At 33.5% G+C, this 22526-nt stretch overlaps 1 protein-coding gene across 4 annotated transcripts in view; it reads left to right on the top strand.

The window, feature by feature from the left end:
• The first annotated feature begins 1895 nt into the window (after positions 1–1895).
• LOC134854900 (roundabout homolog 2-like) overlaps positions 1896–22526 on the top strand; it is a 66960-nt gene continuing 46329 nt past the window's right edge. For 3 of the 4 annotated variants that reach the window (XM_063871265.1, XM_063871263.1, XM_063871266.1), the window contains exons 1-2: positions 1896–2804; positions 8974–9189. In XM_063871265.1, the coding sequence (XP_063727335.1) occupies positions 8976–9189 (214 nt within the window). In that variant the 5' untranslated portion in view covers positions 1896–2804; positions 8974–8975. Of the gene's footprint in view, positions 2805–6273; positions 6584–8973; positions 9190–22526 lie in introns of those variants that run through there. The other variant, XM_063871264.1, reaches the window with a different exon arrangement.

Below are 22526 nucleotides of genomic sequence, written 5' to 3'. Positions count from 1 at the left end.
AACCCGGAAAACGTCGATATTTTTTTTTCATAACTGAGTTGAAGGTGTACAAAACAATTATGTCTTTTCCAAATGGTTCGCGAGCCAGTCCGGACAAGGTTGTTCCCCAAGTTTTTAAAGATTTGATTAGTAACTCAAACAGAATTGCTGGGTTCAATTTTTTGAAATCGCTCGCTTACTAAACCTTATACCCGAACAGAAAGAAAAATTGGTTGCGGAGTCCACTGACAAACAGTGGAATCCATTGACAAAAACGTTAAATTGAACGCGGAATCCACTAACAGATGGTGGAATTCACCAAAACTTAATGGAATCCACTTCACCGTTCAAAACAGACAAGTCTGCGGAATCCACTGACAAAAAAAAACAACTTGTCGGCATTTTGTATAGGAGTCATTTGATTGTGGAATTCACTGAAAAAAGTCAATAAAACATGCGAAAGAAGTGTCCGTAGAATCCAGACGCGTGAAAATACAAATATCTGCTTAGTTCTGAAACCAATCTTGGCATATTTATGTAGAAAGCCCTCTGTTGTCTTCACTGTTCGTTCTATAAAAAAAAGATTTTTAAAAAGAAATGATCCATGATTTCTCGGAAGTTTTTGTAATTTCAACAAAAAAATCTTTCAAGAAGCGGTTATTGTTCTTAAGGTGGTTGAGCATAAATGTCACCAAAACGCCATTCTTGCATAACTTTGCTTTTTGGCCAACTCGTTTATCTTGAATAAAATATTCAGTTTTTTACGGTTGCTAATCCTCCTTGTACTTGGTGTATACTAGATCCAAAGTGTGTAGAAAAATTAAAGGGTCAGTCGGCTAAGCATATGATTTCACACAGGGGTGGATTTAGGATTTTCTCGAGGGGGGGGTTGGATTTTCAAAAAATTTTCAAAAATTTTGTCGACCTTTTATTTAAGTCGACCAAATTGATTTTTCGAGCTCTCCCAAAGCACTGTTTTGTCCCTACTTTGGCCAAATTGTCTGCACCGCAGGCAAAATTTTGAAAAAAAAATAGGTCAAAAAAGGCGTTTTTAGGCACTTTTTGGAAATTTTTGACCGAAAAACTGCGTTTTTTCGGCGCGCGCTCCCCCCTCAAAATTAGTATATATTGGCGCCGAAGGTGCCTTTAGAAAAATTTTAAGGTTGGTCGGCCAAAACTGGGTTGCTTAAAAGTACCAAAGGGGACCCTTTGGGTCGGCTGAGGATCGAAAAGAATAAGATATTTTACCCAAAAAAAATCTCGAATTAAATGAAAATATCGGAAAATATCTAAGCCATGGTTTTTTATTTTCAATCGTAACTCTTTATAAGCTAGAAATATTTTGAATTTTTTACTACAAATAATTCGAAACTTTGTCTCACTATCTATAATACGAGGTCGAAGCGCACCGTTCGGCTTTTAATCGCTTATTTTTTGCTTTTTGCTCCATGCCTTGCTACGGCGACTATTATGAGCACTATCTTGCAAGTTCAGTCAATTATTTGATTCACCCGATATGTCTCGATACGCAACGCAGATCGACACAATTGCAGGAGGAATTTTTAAGAATAAGTAAAAAAATATGGAATATTTGAAATTTTTCTAAATGACATAATCAGCTTTAAAAACGACCTATATTAATAATTCGTCTTGTTAATTGTTACAACAGGTATTATAGACATAATAACATATTTAACTCGGGCTGACCTAAGGCGATTATAGGTTCGGATTTAATAGCCCAATTAAAGATTTCCTTTGCCTGGGAAGGAGGCGGGCATGTAAAGGAATTAAACACGCACTCTTTCAGCGTCTATAATGAAAACAGGAATGGAAATATGGAAAGGAAAAGGACTGATTCCTGATTTTTGATTGGCCCCTTAAATACGGAACTTATAACTGCAAAATATATTTTCTTATGGCAATTTATGCTATTCTGAATCCAATGTTTTGTCAGACAATAAATAGACAACTTGCTTGTTTGTGTTCAATATTTTTTTATCGCATATTGCATTTCCTCGTTTGCAATATTTATCCAAAAATGACCTAATTTTTTTTTGCTATATTTGAATTTTATTCTTTTCTCTGAGCATAGATTGCTTTGTCGCATTTTTCGATTCCCAGATTCAGAGACCTCCAACAACCTTGTCATTATTGCATATAAACTCTCTGGCTTACGCAGAAGAAACTACATGCTTTGATAAGGGCCTTTATAAATCGCATTAATTGATGAACAGATCTAAAGAAGCCTTAGCGTGCTTGAGTTTCAGCTGATCTAGGAAGATTCATGTTCTCGGACTCGGATATAGATAGATAGATCTAGATAACAGAGGCATTCTCAAGTTAAGTCCAAACCCAACACCAAACATTTCTCTTGAGGAGGCCGTTTGTACACAGTCCGTCTCAGTAAACATTTCTTGAGAGCTATTATTATGATTTCATATTTATGATCTCTTCTTGCACCTTTAATTTGAGTTGAGAACAAAACAGTCAAGTAATTCTACGTTCTTTTATTACACACGTCTTAATCATAAAAACAAAAGTTAAACGCCATTTTGATACATTCTGTCAATCAGAACAAACACTGGAACGGCTCATAAAATTCAAAAACGAGATTGACTGGGCGACTGCAAAAAATCCAGATCCAAGTTGATAGACAATTCATTTATCGACTCATAGACTAGCAGCTGATCCAAGGAAGTGCGCTCATCTGTCGCAAGCTGGACGAGAGAAACCAGAAAATCGCCCAATACCTACGAATAAGAGGTGTCGCTGAATTGCATCAGCTCATCCACAACTGCTCAACTTGGACCCTTGACATCCTGAAAGTTAGTATATCGAACTAAGCCGAAGCAAATGACAAATTAATTTAAAAGTTCCATAAAATGATTTTTTACAGCCTTTTAAGGTACAAGTGTGATAGAGGGGTCCCACGAAACTGTCCTACATGTCATTCAGTGTGTCTCAAAGTTTTTCTTTTGGCTGCTTCGGTGATTGTCAGTCTTGCTTTTTACAGGGACCCCTCCATCACACTTATCATCAGAGCTCATAAGAAATTAGAAATAGCAAAAAAATTGTTTCAAAAACCTCATTTTGGGGAAACTCATGTGAGTGACAGGGTCAAGTTTATCAATGGATTTTAATTCTTGAACCGCCGAGATGCTGAAGCTTGAAAATTTTGGAACTTGTCTCTCCCGAAATCTAGTTTCATTTATGGTTATTAAGATGAGACGTGACTAAACATACATTAAAGTTGAGTCCTGAAGAGTGAAATCAAATGATAAGTCTATATTATGCTTCACATTTGTTGACGAAGGCCGAACAATTAACATGATAATAAACGTATATATAGTTTAGTTTTGAGCCCCAGACAGAATATGTTGATCATGTTCATCATCAGTTTCAAGACAAGGCTGAGCAGACGTTGTTTTCCCTTTAGTGTCTTTGTCTAGTCCACTGACATCTTCTGTTTAATGTTCACAGTCTGTTGTGCAAGTATAATCAGTCTTCTGTTAAGTATGAGAGTCAAACTCAGAGTGAAGTTCTGTGAAATTAATTCACACTTCACATCCCGCCTGTGTCATATATATCTAAGTATGACTTATGAAATCAAAATAACCAAGATTTCTTCCTCAAAAAATTACTAATTCAACAGCACAGTCTAAGGCCTCGTTTATGTTCCACGATTAATCTCTTTTAAGTAATTTTACTTATTTTAGACGCGGTACAAGTATGATAGTGGGGTCTTAAAAATAGTGATGGGTCCCTCAAGTAAAATTTATGCGCCTTGAATTGGAAACAGTTTTGCCTTATCAGCCTATTAATGAGCTTTACAAAAAAAAATTGTGAGCCGTCTTTCCAACTTGCATTTTCTAGGGACCAATTTATCATACTTGTGCTCATTTAGCTGGTCTCAAAAACCATAATGTGGAAAGTTTAGTTTTGGTTATTTTTTGCTTACGTTTCCAAGTAATTCCTTACTTTTATGCCGATGCAAACTTTAGCTTCCAATTTTCTTTGATGTGGTTAGTTAATAAAATAATTATCAACAATTGGCATCAACAAATTCTATCGATATCTCCAAAAAGCAAGAGAACAAATGCAGAAACAGTTTTTGAAAAGTTTATGGCGAAGTGATTTTTCTTCAGGGACCCATCAACATTTTGGGTCCACCTATCATACTTGTACCCACATTTCTTTCTACGATCATTTTGTGGAGTTGTTGTTTCTTATACCTTTTGCTTCAGAGCAGAATGCGTGTGGCGAATTTTAATTTGACTTCATTATTCATCTTGAGACTAACTTTTAATAGGTTTTAAGGTCTTGTCGATTCTAAACTATTCTAAGGTTTTATCAAGTTCATTTTCAAAGGAATATTTACAGCTGTCGCAAAACATCAAAGCCATTTTTAAATATTTTTCCTTTTTTTGAGTTTGGTTTATGCTTCATCCATCATAACTCAAAGAGTAACTGCTAATATTATTTGGTTGATTCATTTGGTTGATCGAAAGAAATTTGTAGGATACTATTATTGCTGAAAGTTGGACAGAAGGTGAGATTGACGCAGTTAATCATTGTAATAAAGCGCTCAAGTAGAAAAAAGGTGTCGAGCCTCCAAATAAACTGCCCAAAAGCAGGTAGCATAGGGTGTTAGTCCTCTTACATTGCAAGCTATAATTTTCCACGGATTTTTTTTACATGAATATAAAAGCTAAAAATGTGTTGTTGAGATGATTTTGCATGTAACCATTTAAAAGATCTGTTGGAATCTTGCATCCTTTTTTGTAGAAGTTTTAAGCTTAACGATCTAGCACTATAACAGTGATTTCATCTGAAAATGGCTGTGCCATTTTCTCCAAAATGGTTAATGGTAGAGAGGTTTTTAATATTGTTTCAAAACTTTCATGCCTCCGTAAATTTTGTTAGAAAATTTAACGCAGTCAGAGTTTGTTTTTGATTTGAAATCATGGTATCAATAGCTCTCAAGTAGTTTTAGAACCTTCCGTCAAAAGTTTTTATTTAGAAGGTAGAAAAGTCTGATCTGAAGGCACAAAACCGCGCCGTTTTTCCTTCAAAATTTGAAGCAAAATTGTGTTTGTTTTAGATTTTCTGAAGTCAATTTTTGCAATAATAAGTGTGCATTATAATTAGTATTATGAGCAGAAACACGATTGAAGAAGTCTTTGGAAGATGTGAAAATTAATCCGGGGCGGATCTAAAATTTTCTCGCGGGGGGCAGTTTTTCAAACAATTTTCAAAAATTTTGTCGACCATTTTTTAAGTCGACCATATTGATTTTCCGATATCTCCCAAAGCTCTAAAAGGCTCTGTTTTGGCCAAATGTTCTGCGCCGCAGGCATAATTTTGAAAAAAAACAGGCCAAAAAGGTTTTATTATGATTTATTATTTTTTCTCACTCCACCCTCTACGCCATCTTGTCTGGCACCTGAGTTTGCGTGGAAAAACACGCCACTTTCGTTGCGGTGTTCGGAACAATCAAATTGAATAACAAAATTAAGAAATCAACCGGCGCTAGTTAGGTGATGCAAGCGGCAAAAAATGATAGAAAATTCCCGAAAATTTACTTCCCGAAAAATTTTTCGGGAAAATTACTTCCCGAAAAAAAAACAGTTGTGCAGAAAATTTCGGCTCTTGAGAAGATTTTTTGTTTTCTGCATAACTTGTGAAATCATTACTGTTTGTAAAAATATCACGATTTTTTCAAACATTTCGTCAAAAAACCGCTGCCTGCAATCTTGCTCAAAAAGTCTGTAACAACAGTTTTTCTAAGAGTCTTTTATCAAAAAAAAACATCAAGAATATATTAAAGTTCATAGCTAAATTGTGGAATCATTTTTTTCGCCTCGTAGCATCTTCAAGAGTCTCAAACAATCACCCATAAGAAATGCAATAAAAAAAAATTCGGTTTGCGCTTATCGTCTACGTGTGACTATGTTTTTACCAGCCTAATTGGCTTATAAAATGGTAAGAGAGCTGTTATGCGCATTTATAATTTTGTCAAACTAACTTTTTTATTCGCTCCATTCACAAAAACAAAGACATCAAGCTGCGATATTTTGTAAACATTGTTTTCGCCCAAAGCATAATTTGAAGTGTTTGAGGCGAATGCTTTTCATCTATATAACATAAAATCATAAATCGTCAGATTAGTAAATGTTTTGTTTTTATCATGTTTATCGTTGTAATTTGTGCTAATCGGGACTAATCGCTCTGAGGCTCTGTAATCTGGCTGTTTGAGTTTCGAAGTGTCTTTACATTGTAGGCCAGTTGGTCCAGTACCTGAACACGGCTCAAATTATTGAATTAATTTGTTCAAGTATTTGGAGAGACTCAGTTTTTTGTCTTTTTTTATTAATAGTGCTTCTGGCAATAGTTTTACTTGTGTTACTGTTTCAGCCAGCTGATTTGGTGCATTTTGCATAGTTGGTGTTGATGAAAAATTGAGTACAAAAACATCTGATAATTCCATCTCAGTCTTCAGAAAATCATTTTAAAGCAAGTTTGATAAAAGTTATCCATTTTTGGGCTCATTCAGAATTGTCGCTGGATCAGTTCGCACAGCTGCAGTAGCTGGAACTACTAGACGGTAAATTTTCTCGTTGGAACAAGTTACATTAATTTTTTTCTGAGTGTCAATTACAGCCAGAAAGAGTTCGCCGTATGTTTAATCGATCCTTTTTCTATTGATGTAACATGTTTGGAAATAAGAAAAATCAATTTGCGCTGTTTTTTTTCTCTTTTAATCTTTTGTATCTTTCAGTATGTATTCTCTGTTATAAACTGGACAGTTTAGAAGGCGATCAAATCAATTGGGGGGGATTAGAGGTCCTTTCTCTCCTGATCCCAACTTCGTTGGCTACTTTGGGGGGCTAAGCTGGCTATTTGTTTTTATCCGGGACTCTGCTAGATCTTTTTCCAATCAATTCATTTCTTTGATTTGAAGTTTTACGAGGAAATCAGAGAAAAAATAAGCTCCAAATGGATATAAATGAGATGAAAAGAAAAGGCTCCCGGAGCACCAGTAGAGGAAACATGTGATCGGTTTTTTTCAGCAGACCTGAGGCTGTGCAAAAAGTAGAAAAATTCATTAGCGAAATAAGCTGCAAAATGCAGCTGAACGCTGGTTATAAAATAACTAATTATTTATTGCTTTTCAAGACTTCATTACCGATTGCAGAGTTGGAACCGTATCAATATCTGTAAATAGCACATATATGTAAATAGCACATAAAATAGCACATAATAGGTTTGAGAATGCATCAAACAATGCGAAGTGAATTTGGGCTGAAATTTTTTGACTAAGTCAAAGAAATTTATAAGAGTGCAAGTATGGTATCACATTCAAGCCATCTCAGCCGTGGTTCGGAGTCCAAAAAAATTAAAAAAAATCTAGCAGTTTTGAAAGAAATGATCTGAAAAAACTGGTGTCTATTTCATTTTTGTTATTTTATAATTAATTCAATGCAGGGGCGGATCTAGGATTTTCTCGAGGGAGGGGGCGTTTTTTCAAAAAATTTCGAAAATTTTGTCGACCTTTTTAAAAAGTCCCTGTTTTGGCCTAATTTTCTGCGCCGCAGGCAAAATTTTGAAAAAAATTGGCCAAAAAAGGCGTTTTTAAGCACTTTTTGGAAAATTTTGACCAAAAAATTGCTTTTTTTTCCGGCGCGCGCTCCCCACTCAAATTTAGTATATATTGGCGCCAAAGGCGCCTTAAGAAAAAGTTAAGAGTCCGTTACCAAAAATGGGTATCTTAAAATAGTACAAAGGGGGACCCTTTGATCGGCAGGGTTTCAAATTCCTGAGGGGGGGGGGGGGGGGGGGCGTCTGCCCACCCCCCCCCCCCCCCCCCCTAAATCCGCCCCTAACTCGATGACTTTTCACTAAAAAGAAGAAGCAGTGGGAAATTTAAAGACGAATCCTTTTTTGAAAAATTTGAAGTTGAAAAAATTTATTTCATTTTTAAGTTTTATGGCCAGAACATTATGTGCTACTTGCTCAGCAACCAGCTATCCTTGTTCCATTTTGATACTTCTTCACAATTCTGTTAATTGTCAAACAAACCAATGCAACTGATCGTATAGTGACACAGACACTGTCTTTTGCAATTGGGTCCAAGGGCGGTAGAAATGCCACTGGATTATTTTAGACAAGTTCAAACAAGGCTCCGTCTATGTAAATTTGCTAATCAGTCTCGTGCAAACTCAAAACGCAAACACTAATTAACCTGGTCTTTATTTATAACCCAACGCTAGATCAAAATCTTCTTGCTTTTCGGGACTTCGCTTTCTGGTAATGATCCACAATCTCTTATCCAAATATACCAGTTTGAAACACGATTTCGGCTCTTTTCCAGATTTAGTTTTATTAAATACTTACCGTTGTCTGTTTGGAATTGGTGGTTGGCGCCATTGTTTAATTTTGTTTATGAAAAAATGCTATTTAATGGTTTAAGGTGCCAATGATCTTGAAATAAAAATATGTTACTTCATCAAAACATGCAGGAAAAATGCAGATGTTACGCAGCTTAAACAAAAACCGCAATTGTTTTGCTTACGTAATAAAAAAACAAATTCCCATTTTTATCCCTGTCAATTTAGATTCTTAAAGTACTTCACTCAAATCCCTTGTTTTTCTTAGTCTATATTTACGTTTAAGTATTCAAGTATTTCCGTTCTGCATTTTTTGTTCATTTTTATTGCCATTTTACTTGCTCATTTAGCTTTACCAATTTTCCTGGCGCCTCTTTTCAAACTGAATTTTAATCAATTTTTCTCAAATTGCCACCATCTTTTCTAATAAGTTGAGACACTTTAGTAGCAGTTATTTTTCAATAGGCAAGCGCATATTTTACCCTACCTTATATTATTGTTTAATTTTTGTCAGCTCGATTTTTGTCTTATTGTGATTCAAACTCGGAACAATGTTATAGCCAACTATATGCTGCTTTGCGATTGGAATTTGTGATTATTGTTTCAGCCATGAAGATTAATCTCGCCAGAAGTGTAGTGTCAGCAATGTTAGTATTGTCCCTTTCTGGATTGACATCAGGGGCACCCTATTCCTCCTCTGGCAGTGACCTTCTCCTGTCTTGGCCCAAGAACCAGACTGTGAAGTTGGGGTCAAAAGTCACACTCAAGTGTGCGGCTGATGCGAGGGACACGGAAGTTGACTGGTTTCACAACGGAAACAAAAGTTAGTACTCATATGCGCAACTTATCTGCTAAAAGTAATCGGGAACTGTTTTTGGAAAAGTCAGAGTTTTCATCACTCAAATTATCAAACTATCACATCAAAAAACATGATATCTTTAAGAGAATAGAACACATTAATTATAGTTCATTGAAAAAGAGTATATTTGATTTAAAAAAAGCTCAGATGTTTCGATCTGGAAAACCATCCCGGGTTGACCTCCATAGACCGAAAATGCTTGTCATACAATTCCCTAAACTAAGTTTATGAAAAAATATTAATCATACAAAATTCATACATATTGCTAAAATGATGGAACCTGATCTAAACTACATTTTATGATTGGATAATTTAGATATTTTACCAATGTAAAGTATTTAATATTAACCAATCATGATCCATCTAACTAACAACCCACTTATTTGTAAGTGCTGAAGTTACTTGTAATTTCAGCACCAGAGAGATTTGAATTTAACTTAGAAATTAGTTGGACTCTCCCGAGCACTTCAGCAACCGCAATAAACCAGTATACCCTAGATCTATTGAGCCTAGCAGAGACTAGTTAAACAACCTGAGACTAGATAGTATAAGAGTAAGATTAGGATCGGTATTAGACTAAGAAGTTGCACGAATCTATCCGGCCGAAAATAAGATAGCGTGACGAGCAGACGGTGTACCCTATCCGAAATTACTCTATGAGTTATACACCCCAGTCCTAACTCATCTGGTGCGACCATAAGTCTCGAACAAGACCTTAATAGCTTAGAATTAACCAAAATAGATTAGAAATTAGACAAAAACATTTAAAAAATGTTATACGACAATAATTTAATCGAAATGTCTCTACGACTCAATAGATCAGAGCCAATATTCCGAACCATAACAGAACTACCCGGAATTGGAAGAAGACCTCGAACCAAAGACGACATACGACAAAGTAGAAACTTGCCGTATAGTTATATGATAGTTCGGCAAAAGCCAGAACAAACTTTTATATTTCGAATACTACTTGCAATGAATTTAGATTTCCATTTGCAAACATAAAACCTTGAAGTTACTCTTCAAAATCATTTCAGGCGCTAAACAAAATTATTAATATACAATAACGATTGATAAAAAGATCTAAGATCGTTTTCCTAAAACTCTGCAGTAATATACAATATGTTTGAAAAATATTTATTGAAAAATAAAAATAAAAATTAGTAGCATGACAATAAATGGTTAGTAATCATAAATCATCCTGTTGTTCCAGCTCCATCACCTAAAACATAACAGCAATCATAAACCCACTAATATCATCAAAACACTAAATCTTTCCTTTACACACATTTAAAATTTTATTAAAACTTAAATTCACTTAATTTTAAAACCAGATCATCAAGGCTTATCCTTGGATCTTAAATCATTTTCTACTTAATTAAATTTCAAATTTGATCATCAAGGCTTATCCTTGGATCAAACAGAACAACTTTGTTCTCCCCCACCCACTTAATTAGTGTCTAACGACCTCAAACGTCGATTCACTACCCAACCCTTTCTAAAGACCCAAGACTAATAGAAATTTTTAAACAAAACTAATCATTCAAATTAGGATAAACAGTGAAGAACTTCGGTTATTCATCCTTCACTTGACCCCCCCTCTTACCAGACCCAGGATAAATCTTAGACTTAGTAAGTTTAAAATAGTATCTAACGAACTACTCGCGTTCTAATTATACCTGAACCTTGTGGATCGATTTACTATTCTCCAACCCTTGAACACAATCACTACCCCTAAGTAAGATTAAGTAAGTTAACACCTTAACTTATACTAGCCACGAGAAAGTAAAAAATCATTCTTCGGAATCGATATACTTTTCTCTCCAACCCTGAACAAACAGACCCAGGTTAAGCTAACCAAAAAATCGTAAGAACTAACAGTTTAGGAAAATAGAAATCATTTAACAACCTTTTGCATCCGTCATTCTAAACCTTATGTCATTTAAAAACCTAGGAAATAAACAAACAATCGTTTTACACAATTGTGAAATAGATAACAAAAAATACGACCTTGTAATCACACCTCATACACAAACAGTTGGATACATTCGAACAAAACGACAAACACTAAAGAGAAAAATAATAACTAAACAAAGACAAATAACACGAAAAAGATTTTCAAAAAATCGAAACGCATTTTCAGAATCAGAAACCAACAGTTTAGACGAACTTTACAAACTAAAAGAATCAATAGATAAAAATTGCCCAATTCACGATCAATTATATTTCTCTGACTCAGAAACAACTTCAAATTCATCACAAAGAGGAAAAAGAAGAATAAAAAAGCAGTATAAACACAAACCAGTACATTTATACAATTGGAATCAACCAATTCGACACATTAATAATTACATATTAACAGTCATCGAACGAAAAAATGAGCTCAACGCACACTCCAGGTGAAGAAAGTCCAGATGATGATGAAATCTTTCCTTTTATAGTAGACGCAGATACTGATAGAGGACAACACATATTTTGTCAAAATTTACTCGTAAATTTATTTGAACCCGGAATCAGTCCATGTAAAACAGAGTTCCCCGATGTAAAAATCAAAAGACAAATCATAGATCACTACTTAAAAGATATATGCAACATAACACAACAGTATGGAATCTACTCCATAGAATTCACCTCACCAAACCATAATAATAGAACATATACAATTCAAACAGACGACCTTGATTTAGAATTTTCAAAAGTTTTTTCAGAATATATAAAAAGCATCCAATATCATAACTCACAAAGAGCAAACTCCATATTCACCAATGAAGTTTTCGCAATAATATATAGTTATATTTCGATATTAGAAAACGAAATCCCAATAACAAATGTCTCACCGACAGAAACATCTAAACATTTGAAAGTACGACATGAAATCACACTACTCTCTAGTTATTTAAACATCATTAAAGAAAATTTCACGAAAGACGACGTTTCACAACATACAAAACACGATCTACAAAAAATTTTGGCATGGTTCATAATAGATTATTTCACACACAATATTGATTTAATTGAACAAGCAAGAAAAAATTTTAGACCCCAAAACTCGAACGATGATACCGCTATCACAGAACAATCAGATTATGTTTGGGACCCCGAATGGTCTCATCCCGCATTTATAAGCTTTCCACAATCAATCTCAAGTCAAGCAATAGGTACAATATCTTACATAAGAGATTATGTAAGAGTAATACCATTAACAATTGATGCAACACCATTAAACTATAATACATTTTTACCCGATACACAAAATAATAGTTTAAACTCTACAGTTATACACAATGAAAACCTCAATGGAACTAGGAATCTTACTCAACAAGATATCCAGACACCATCACACTTCATAAATGAAGAAATTGTACACACAACAACTACACAACAAAGTATTTCACCAATACGCCCAAATTTAACAACACCAAGAAATACAAATCCTTCACAAACACAGGTAACCTTACAATCAACCGTTAAACCTTCGGTTGCCCCTAAATATTCACATATGGATTACCAAACATACAGACCCATGACAATACCATCAAAAACACGCAAAACATTCACTAGAAACAACTTTGCAGACCATAATTATAATTATACACATCCATCAAAAACATATAATCAACCACAAAGAAATTTTAACCAATATACAAGATCTCGAAATTGGGATAACCCAATGACCCAACCTAATTCAATAAATTTCCAAACAAATCCTCCACAGGATCACAGTGAAAATTACCCATTTTTTCAACAAAATAAAAATAAAAAACAGACATCTTATCAAATGGATTATTTATCCTCAGATGATGATTTCTTACAACCAGATATATTTGCACCAAATACTCAAGAATATCGTAGACAAGGAATACAGAGAACACGTACAAATCATAGAAATTTTTCTCCACAACCAATAGATGCACAACATCAACAACCAATTCAACAACAAAATCTAATTAATACACAATCTTTTCAACCAATTCAACAACAAAATCCAATGACTGCACACTCGTATCAACCATCACAAATGCAAAATGAAATACCACTCCCATATTATCTCCAACAACATGAAATAACAAGAAACCAACTTTCAAATTTTTCTCAAATGCCAAATGCAGCAGAATCATTACAAATGACAATGAATCCATACCTTATGGGTGGATCATCAATAACATCAAACAAACCTTTAATGGTTTTCACAGGAACAGACCCTGAATACTCTGTAGAAGATTATTTAAATGCAGTAACAGCAAACCTGATTTTAAATATTGGACCTGAACCAATTAATACGCCACTACATCAAAACTGGATACATCGACGCACAGCGTTAATACAAACAACCTTAGATGGCGCAGCCCAAAAATGGTTTTCAGTACTACCTCTAGAAATAAAATCAAACTGGAAAAGATTTACACAAGAATTTTCAAAAATGTTTGACTCCGAAAGAAACAAACAACAACAAAGAGTTTCATGTAATGAAATTCGCAGATTACCAAACGAAACCATCAAGCAAATAGCAGTACGAATCGAAACACTAGTTCGAAAAGCATATTCATTAAATACACATGACTATAAAAACACAAAGATGACAGAAATCTTAATGATGACCTTAACACCACAATTAAGGAAAATAGCAATAAAAAAGAGAGCATCCCATCCTTCTTCAATTCGAGAACCCGATTTAGATTTTCGAAAACTAGTAGACAAATTAGAACAAGCAGAAATCACGATGAAACTAGAAGAAACGGAAAATCTGAAATTACAATACGTTAACAGAATTGAAACGACTCCCACTAATATTAATAATATACAGGAATCAGAGACAGACCTCGTTGAAAAAATCACTGAAATACTCAATATCTACGAAAAGAACCCAAACTTTAAAGGCAAACCATCTTTCAAAAAATGGTGTAATTATTGCCGACGATACGGACATAGTATTTCCGAATGTAGACAAAAACAGCAAGACAATCAAAATAAACCTCAAAAATATAAAGAACCAAATAAATCATTCTATCAATACATGAAAAAAGATCAAAATCTACCGAACAAAACAGTCCACAGCAACAACAGTTCAGGAAAACCACTCCCGAACAATACAAATTATACAAAAAATCAATCACCATATAACTCAAGTTATAGAGGAAGATCGCCAGAACGAAGAAATACACAAAATTCATCACAAAATCACTACAATAGACCAAATAGTAGAAATAACTACTCCAGATCAAATTCAAATACACAACGATTTGTTTCTAGATCTAATTCCCAATCAAGAAATAACTACTATCCAAACAACCAATCACGAAATTCATCATACAATAGGAATAGAAACTACTCCTATAATCGAAATAGAAGTTATTCAAACAACCGAAACCAGAATTACTCGAACAATCAATCAAGGAATAACTCATATAATAGATCGAACTATAACAGACCAAACAATAATTACCAAAACAGATCGCGAAATAATTCACAAAATCGACACTCAAGTTATAATAATCGTTATAGAAATTATTCCCAATCACCACACCGGAATAATAATAACTATAATAATTCTAATAATCGCCACAGAAGTAGTACACCTAAACATCAAAGACAAATCAATCAAGTACAATCTAATCCAGAAACAACATCAGACCCTCCAGGTATTGATGACACAGTAACTGATACGTTACAACTCAATCAAATAAACTGTACATCATCAGATTCAGAAAGTGATACTGAAAACACTCTTTCTATCAATATGATAAAAGTCGAAAATGACTATGAATCTGTCATATATGAACAACCCTTTTCATCACACATATATGAAAATCAATCAGAATTTCTTCAAAATTATTACACTACACCCATAAATTCCACACCAACGACGCAAGAAACAAACGAGATTAACACTACAGATCAAACCAATAAAAATACCAAAACAAAATGCTTGAATACAAACCACATTTATCAAAATATACAAAAAGAACAACCCAAAGAAAAAATTTGGACAATACCATTTCTCTTAGAAAGCCAAAGAAATAAAGAATTTCAACCACCAGACCTTGAAATAGATTTTTTAATTGATTCAGGAGCAGAATCAAACATAATAAACATCCCCACATGGAATGAAATAAAAACTTTACACCCAAAACTAACACCTCTTGAAACCTCCAGTAAACTAGCAACAGCACAAGGATCAACATTGATAAACTACGGAAAAATCCAATTATTTCTCCTCCCCACCAGAACAATGGAACAAAGCAAAATTTTAAATAAGCCATTTAAACAAATATTCCATATCACTGACATTAAATATAATATCATTGGAATACCATTTATTTCGAAGTATATACCAACAATTAACATACTAAATAGTAAAATATTAATCAAAGATAAATATACAAAAACAAAAGAAACATCCTTAACATTTTTTCAAAGATTAAATAAACAACCACCATTCTTTTCAAAATTCTACCCGATATTTAACAAACAAAGAAAACACCTAAAACCACTATCAGGAAATATCTATAATTTTTCAATCAAACAAGTTCACCAATATGATAAAGAACAAAACAAACAAAAATTTTATATGTCAGAATTTGAATTCAAACCTATTCACAAATTTTTCAAAATCACAATCTCATCCATAAAATATTTGAAAAATTCGAATTCCGATATCATTTCCTTACATGTCTATAACAACACACCTTACCAAGTAACATTACCTTTAGGACTTTTAGGATATTGTGAAACCAACGCTACAATATCACCAATACACGAAAAAGCCTATCGCGTAAATAATATACTCCAATTACTAGATATTTGCCAATCTACAATTCTTAATGAAGAATTATCTATAAATAATATAATAAGTAACGAAAACAGAAATACGGATTATTTCACAAAAACTCCATATTTCAAACCTACATTCAACATAAGTAACTACACAGAGGACCAACAGAAATTTTTAACAATGTTTAATTTCCAACATTCACAAATAACACAAGACGAATTCGAAAAATTAGCCAAACAGCTAATTAAATATTCATCAGTCTATGCAACATCAAAATTCGATGTTGGGAAAATCAGTTCATCACTACATCTCCCGTTAAAACCAGACGCAGTTTTCAAAAAACAGAGAGCAAGTAAAGTACCAATTCACTTACATGATAAAGTGAACAGATTACTCGACATTTTAGAACAATACAACATTATATCACCAGTAAACAAAGAAGAACAACCAAAAGGCAACACATTTATCAACCCCGTTATCATTCTAGCTAAAGGAGAATCATTGAAAATCGTTCTCGACGCTAGATACCTCAATTCACTCATAGATGAATCAAAATGTAATTGGCCCATTGAACCAATACAAGTTATTTTAACAAAAATAAACGTCAAATACTTTACAACCGCCGATATGAATAGTGCATATAATCAAATGCCACTAGATGAACAATCACGACGTTTAACACAATTTGTTATCGGAAACCAACAATATGAATTCAACCGCTTATTCTATGGAATATCCATAGGACCAGCAGCATTTTCAGCTTTTATGAGCAAAATTTTTAGACCACTTATACTCAAGAAAAACGCAATCACCTATTTAGACGATGTTTTTATGCAATCACAAACAAAAGACGAGATGTTCAATGTTTTAGAAAAATATCACCAAATACTTCAGAACGAAAATCTGAAGGCCGCCCCCGATAAATCACACTTCTTTTTGACAAGAGTTAAATTCTTAGGACATAATATAGAAAGAAAAACAATCACTCCATTGAAATCACGCATTGACGCTATTCAAAAACTTCAACCACCAACAAATAAAAAGAAAATCCAAGAATTTCTTGGAATGTTAAACTTTTTAAGTAAATATGTTTATAAAATGCAATTATATCTACGACCATTTTATAACATCCTTAGACAACAAAATAATTTTGAATGGAACACAGAACATCAAACACGATTTGAAGAAGTAAAGAAACTTTTAACTGAACAAATTTCAAACACAATTCCAGATTCAAATCAACCATTTTATGCAATGTGCGATGCTTCGAACTTTGGCATCGGTGCAGCACTATTACAATCACATAATGGTACAAATAAAATGAACCTCATATCAGCAAATTCTCGATTATTCACTCAAGCAGAGCTACGACTCTCAACTCTAATGAGAGAATGTACAGCCATAATATATACACTGACAGAATATGAATTTCTGATACTTGGATCAAAACATCCAACAGTTCTATTCACAGACCATAAACCAATCATCTTTCTCTTTACACAAAAATCTAACCCAAACCACCGAGTTTACAGATTTCAACTAATTCTAATGAAATTTCCAAACTTACATATAGTTTGGACTGCAGGAAAAAATCTTGCATTACCAGACACCTTAAGTCGAAATACACCACCTGAATTACTTACACGAAAAACAACAGTTGAAATACCCAAAAACATAAAATTCTACCTTGCAGAAAACGAAACATCACCCCGATTGGAATGCAAATATGCAGTAAAAACTGATATTGAACAATCACAAATAAATAGTTTACAACATTTCCCACTTTATTTAGATTGTCAAAATAATCATTATGAAGTTGATTTACTTGGAACATCAACTTTCAAACCAATCCCATATTCTCAATGGATAAAAAATAACACCCAACAAAAACGAACAAAACAACACCCGCCTAAAAAAGACCATTTTCCACTAATTGAAAAAGAAGATTTAACTGATAAAATAAATTTATCAGGACCACAAACAAATGATTCAAAATACACAATAAATCAAGTTTTTGACCTTCACGACCCACTTGATACAATACCCTTATCTAAATTCGAAATTGAAAACATTTTTCTCCCTCCAACAGAAACGATTACAATTTCAACACTGAAACAATATCAAAATCTTGACCCGATAATTAGACAACTAAAATCATGGCACAAATATAGAACTAAACCTATCAAAGCAGATTCAACCATTCTAGGAAACAAAACACTCCTCCGATACTTTCGCAAATTTAACAACACAACAATTAACGAAAATACAGACCTTTTAGAGTATAACCTGAATGAATCTACAGTTCCATGTCTCCCTTTAAGTATGATTCTTATAGCTTTTAATATTTCACATACACAAAATATTAAAGGACACTCTGGATCAGAAAAAACATATTCAAATTTTATACAAAATTTTTACTTTCCAAATGCACCAATTTGGATAAAAGTACTATGCAATGACTGTATAGTATGTCAACTAAATAAACCTTACCCCAATCAAAAACAAATAGCACAAAAACAAGATTTTAAAGGACAAAGCTTGTACTTTAATCATCGTATCTCATTTGATACTAAAGGACCAATTTCACCCTCATCAGAAGGAAACTCCTACATTATGGTAATTGTTGACGCATTTACACATTATGTAGCACTTAACCCAGTACCACATTGTAACGCTTATTACGCTTACACAACACTCTATGAACACTGGATAGCAAAATTCGGACTACCAGAAATTTTAGTCACAGACAACGGTACAGAATTCATAAATAATGAAATTATCACACTATGTCATTTATATAACATTAAACACAAACCACGTACATCTCATGCACCTTGGACAAACGGCTTAGTCGAAGGTATGAACCGTTCATTACAAGAATATCTTAGATGTATCATCAACGGAAATGATACAAAATATACCGAATGGTCAGCAGATGTAAAATTATTTCCCTTAGCATATAATTCACAAATTACGACAACTCTAGGAATGTCACCATACGAAATGGTTTTTAACCAAAAGCCACGCAAACCAATAATGTTTACAGCAAATTCTCAGAAAAACGCACAAGGTTATTGTCAACCAAATAAAGACTCAATTTGTTATAACCTACCTTTACATACACACGATGAAGATCATTTTCATCACCCACAAATTCTTAAACTAGCCTCCGGTACACACACCGAATGGATTCTAAATAGAGATAAAAAACACAATGAAATTTATCAAAAAATAACAAAAAAGTTATTACAAAGACAAAACATTAATGAACAAATCAATTCACGTTTTACACCAGCCTCCGAATTAAAAATTGGAACATTTGTTTTAATACCTAATTTTAATACACAAAAAGGAATTTCTAAAAAATTACAACCCCTTCGAAAAGGACCATACCAAATAATTGCAAAACCCACTGATGTCACATATAAAATTACCGACTCAAACAAAAAAGAAATCGTTCAACATCGAAACAACCTATTACCTTATTACCCAAAAGAATACGCACTCCGCGAATTAACTCAATTATATTCTTTCACAGGATTAAAAATCATTCAAAATGAACCACATCTGAAAAACACAGAACAAAATGATAACCCCACCGAAAATCAAAACACAAAACCAATCGCCACCAAAAACAATACACAAAACCATAAAGAATCCCCAAAACAAAGAAAAAATAGAAAAATGACCGAACAAATAATACCCCAAGAACAAATCGACAAATCAGAAAATAGAAAAACAACAAGACTCCGAAATCAACCACGTAAAAACTATAAAATATTCATCCCCCAATCTAAAATTTTAAAGAAAGTAGAATTTCAAAAGTAATTTTAACATTTGCTTCACAATCTTGAAACCTCCGAAACATTTTTCATTTACATTTTTCAAAATAACATGCTGACAAGTACGTAATAATTCTAGTTCAAAATAGACCAATTGGATTCATCCAATCCGTCACTTTCTCTAACTCAAACTAAGACCAATTAGACGAATCATATAGAACTCCAGGCACATCTATAACTATAACTTTACGACCTCCAGGTCAAAAATAAGCAAACCACTCCAACTTGACAACTAAAATAAATATCACCATAATACCGTACCCCTCCCTAACCTAATAACCCAAAGATCAACAATATTTCCCCAACTCAGACCACGAATACCCCCAAAGCAAATTTGTTAACTTAGCCTAAAGTAACAAAATGAACATTTTAATTAGCCTAAAGTATAAAAATCTCACCATACCCCGGATCATTTGACAAACAAAAATAAAGAAAAAGACGACCTCCCAGTCACCATAAAAATTGCCCCCAACAATTTTTTACAAAACTCAACCCACTTGTCAAAAAAATAATAAATAATCCGACCACACTAGAAAATCGCCTCAAACAGCAAAAAATATTCGACCAAGAGATCATTTCTTAAATGCTCTTCTCTCAATCAGTTACTCAAATACTCATAAATCTTAAACATTTTTTTACAATACTTGAAACCTTTATAATATTTCTTTTTGATATACTTGAATCTTTTCTAATAATCCTAATCATTTTTTGTAACATTTTTTTAATTTTCTACACTATTCTCGAACTATTCCTCCAACTTTCCAAAACCCTTGATTATATCCACAGGTACGATTTATACAACTTGTCTAAATGATACGAACAATTTTCAGTAGAACCGATATTTTTTTATTGTTTGTAATTTTCATAACATTTTTATCATCCCTCATTTTGACCATCTGTAAATGTATAAAGAAAGCAATCCTCACATTTGCCCTAGCAACAATCCTTCTAATTCTTTTTTTGGAAGAATATTATAATAAACACAAAATTTCTCGCTAAAGTAATAATTCAAAAAACCATCAAAAATTGCTACCCAACAGTCACAGAATCAGTCTTCACCGACATCATCCCAAGATAACCAAACACCACCTTCAACTACTCAAAATCCTCAAACATCTACACGAATTTCTTTTCAAGACAATCCATACACTTTTGAAGAACGACATGCTCGTTTATCAGAACCACTAGAACCAGTTCAACGACAAGCACCTCTAAGCGAACCAACATATAACCTATACCCAACACTACCACAAGAACTAAGTAGAATAAGAAATTCTAGTCAAAACCAAAATACAGTCGAAATAAATAGACAAATTATACATCCTCGACGAAACAGAAATCTTCAAACTCCCCGAGTTCATTTTGATATACCTCAATCCCCATCACAAAACACTCCAGAAAACCCCATTGGTATATTACCAGAAACCCCTACGCTTCTTTCACAACGTAGCACCTCAAGCCTACCATCAGATTACTTAGGTTCAACACCAACATCTGAGCAAATACGTGAAAATCCTTTCAACCCCACAAACCAAACATCACGATTTCCATATTGGACTACACATTCATTTACACAAGGTGAACCAAATTTAGTCAATGACCCCATAGATATTTCTACGGATACAACAACATCCTCATCACTACCAGAAACATTATCACTACCATCAACACCATCAATAAGCCAGTTTTCACCACCACCCTTTAACTTAAATTTTCCAAATAATCTCGACGCCAGATATCGAGAACAATCATCAATAAATATTCCTTTAAGACTAGATTGGAATACATTTACAGCACCTCCACCACTATTTGGACAACATCAAGAAAGTAACCGCCTTCATAACTGGGCACTTAATAGATTACAATATCGCCAAGATATTCACAACGATATCCGTGATCACAATATTCAAATACTCCAACAAAACAGTTTACAATTAAAGTTTGAAATCACAGTTAAGTTAAATAATATTACCCAACATCCCTACCCATTAAATCCACCTAACATAACAGCTCAATCACTACCACCACCGTTTATAACTACTGAAGTAATATACAAATACGACAGATATACCAAAAACACAATTGGCTACATTACATTTTATAATCCATACTCAGGATTATCATACACATGTATATTCTAAAATTATTAATTTTTCTCCAACTCCTTTTTCTAGTAATCTCAAATCAAAACATAAACCCTTCTCCTCGTACAGGACCACAAGATTTATTAGTAACACATTACGATTGTGAAGAAAATGAACAAAAAACACTACATAAATATGCAATAAATCAAGTATCACAATGTGAAACAGAACCACAAGCTATAGAAACCACAGATGTAATAGCAACACTCTATTCAAAAGCCCGAGCAACAACAGTTACAGGTTATAAATTCACAGCAACATTTTCCGAAAAGAAAGTACATTGTTCACAAGTCTCGAACGGAAACAAAAACCGACTTGACCATGAATCATTCTATCAAAGTAATATAGAACGTCTTTTACATCTCAATCCCGACGATTGTAAAAATGAATTACTTAGACTAAACATCACACAAAATAAAAACTCCCAAAGAAAATTAGTTAATTTTCAAGTTTTTTCAGACTCTGTACATCAATCACAACTTGAAAGACACCAAGGACATATAAAACTAGACGAAAAATACCCGTATAACGGCGCACACGGAC

This window comes from Symsagittifera roscoffensis, chromosome 9 (assembly GCF_963678635.1).
Source record: "Symsagittifera roscoffensis chromosome 9, txSymRosc1.1, whole genome shotgun sequence".
NCBI lineage: Eukaryota > Metazoa > Xenacoelomorpha > Acoela > Convolutidae > Symsagittifera > Symsagittifera roscoffensis.
Note: the sequence above shows the minus strand (reverse complement) of the source record. Positions and strands in the feature narration are given on the sequence as shown.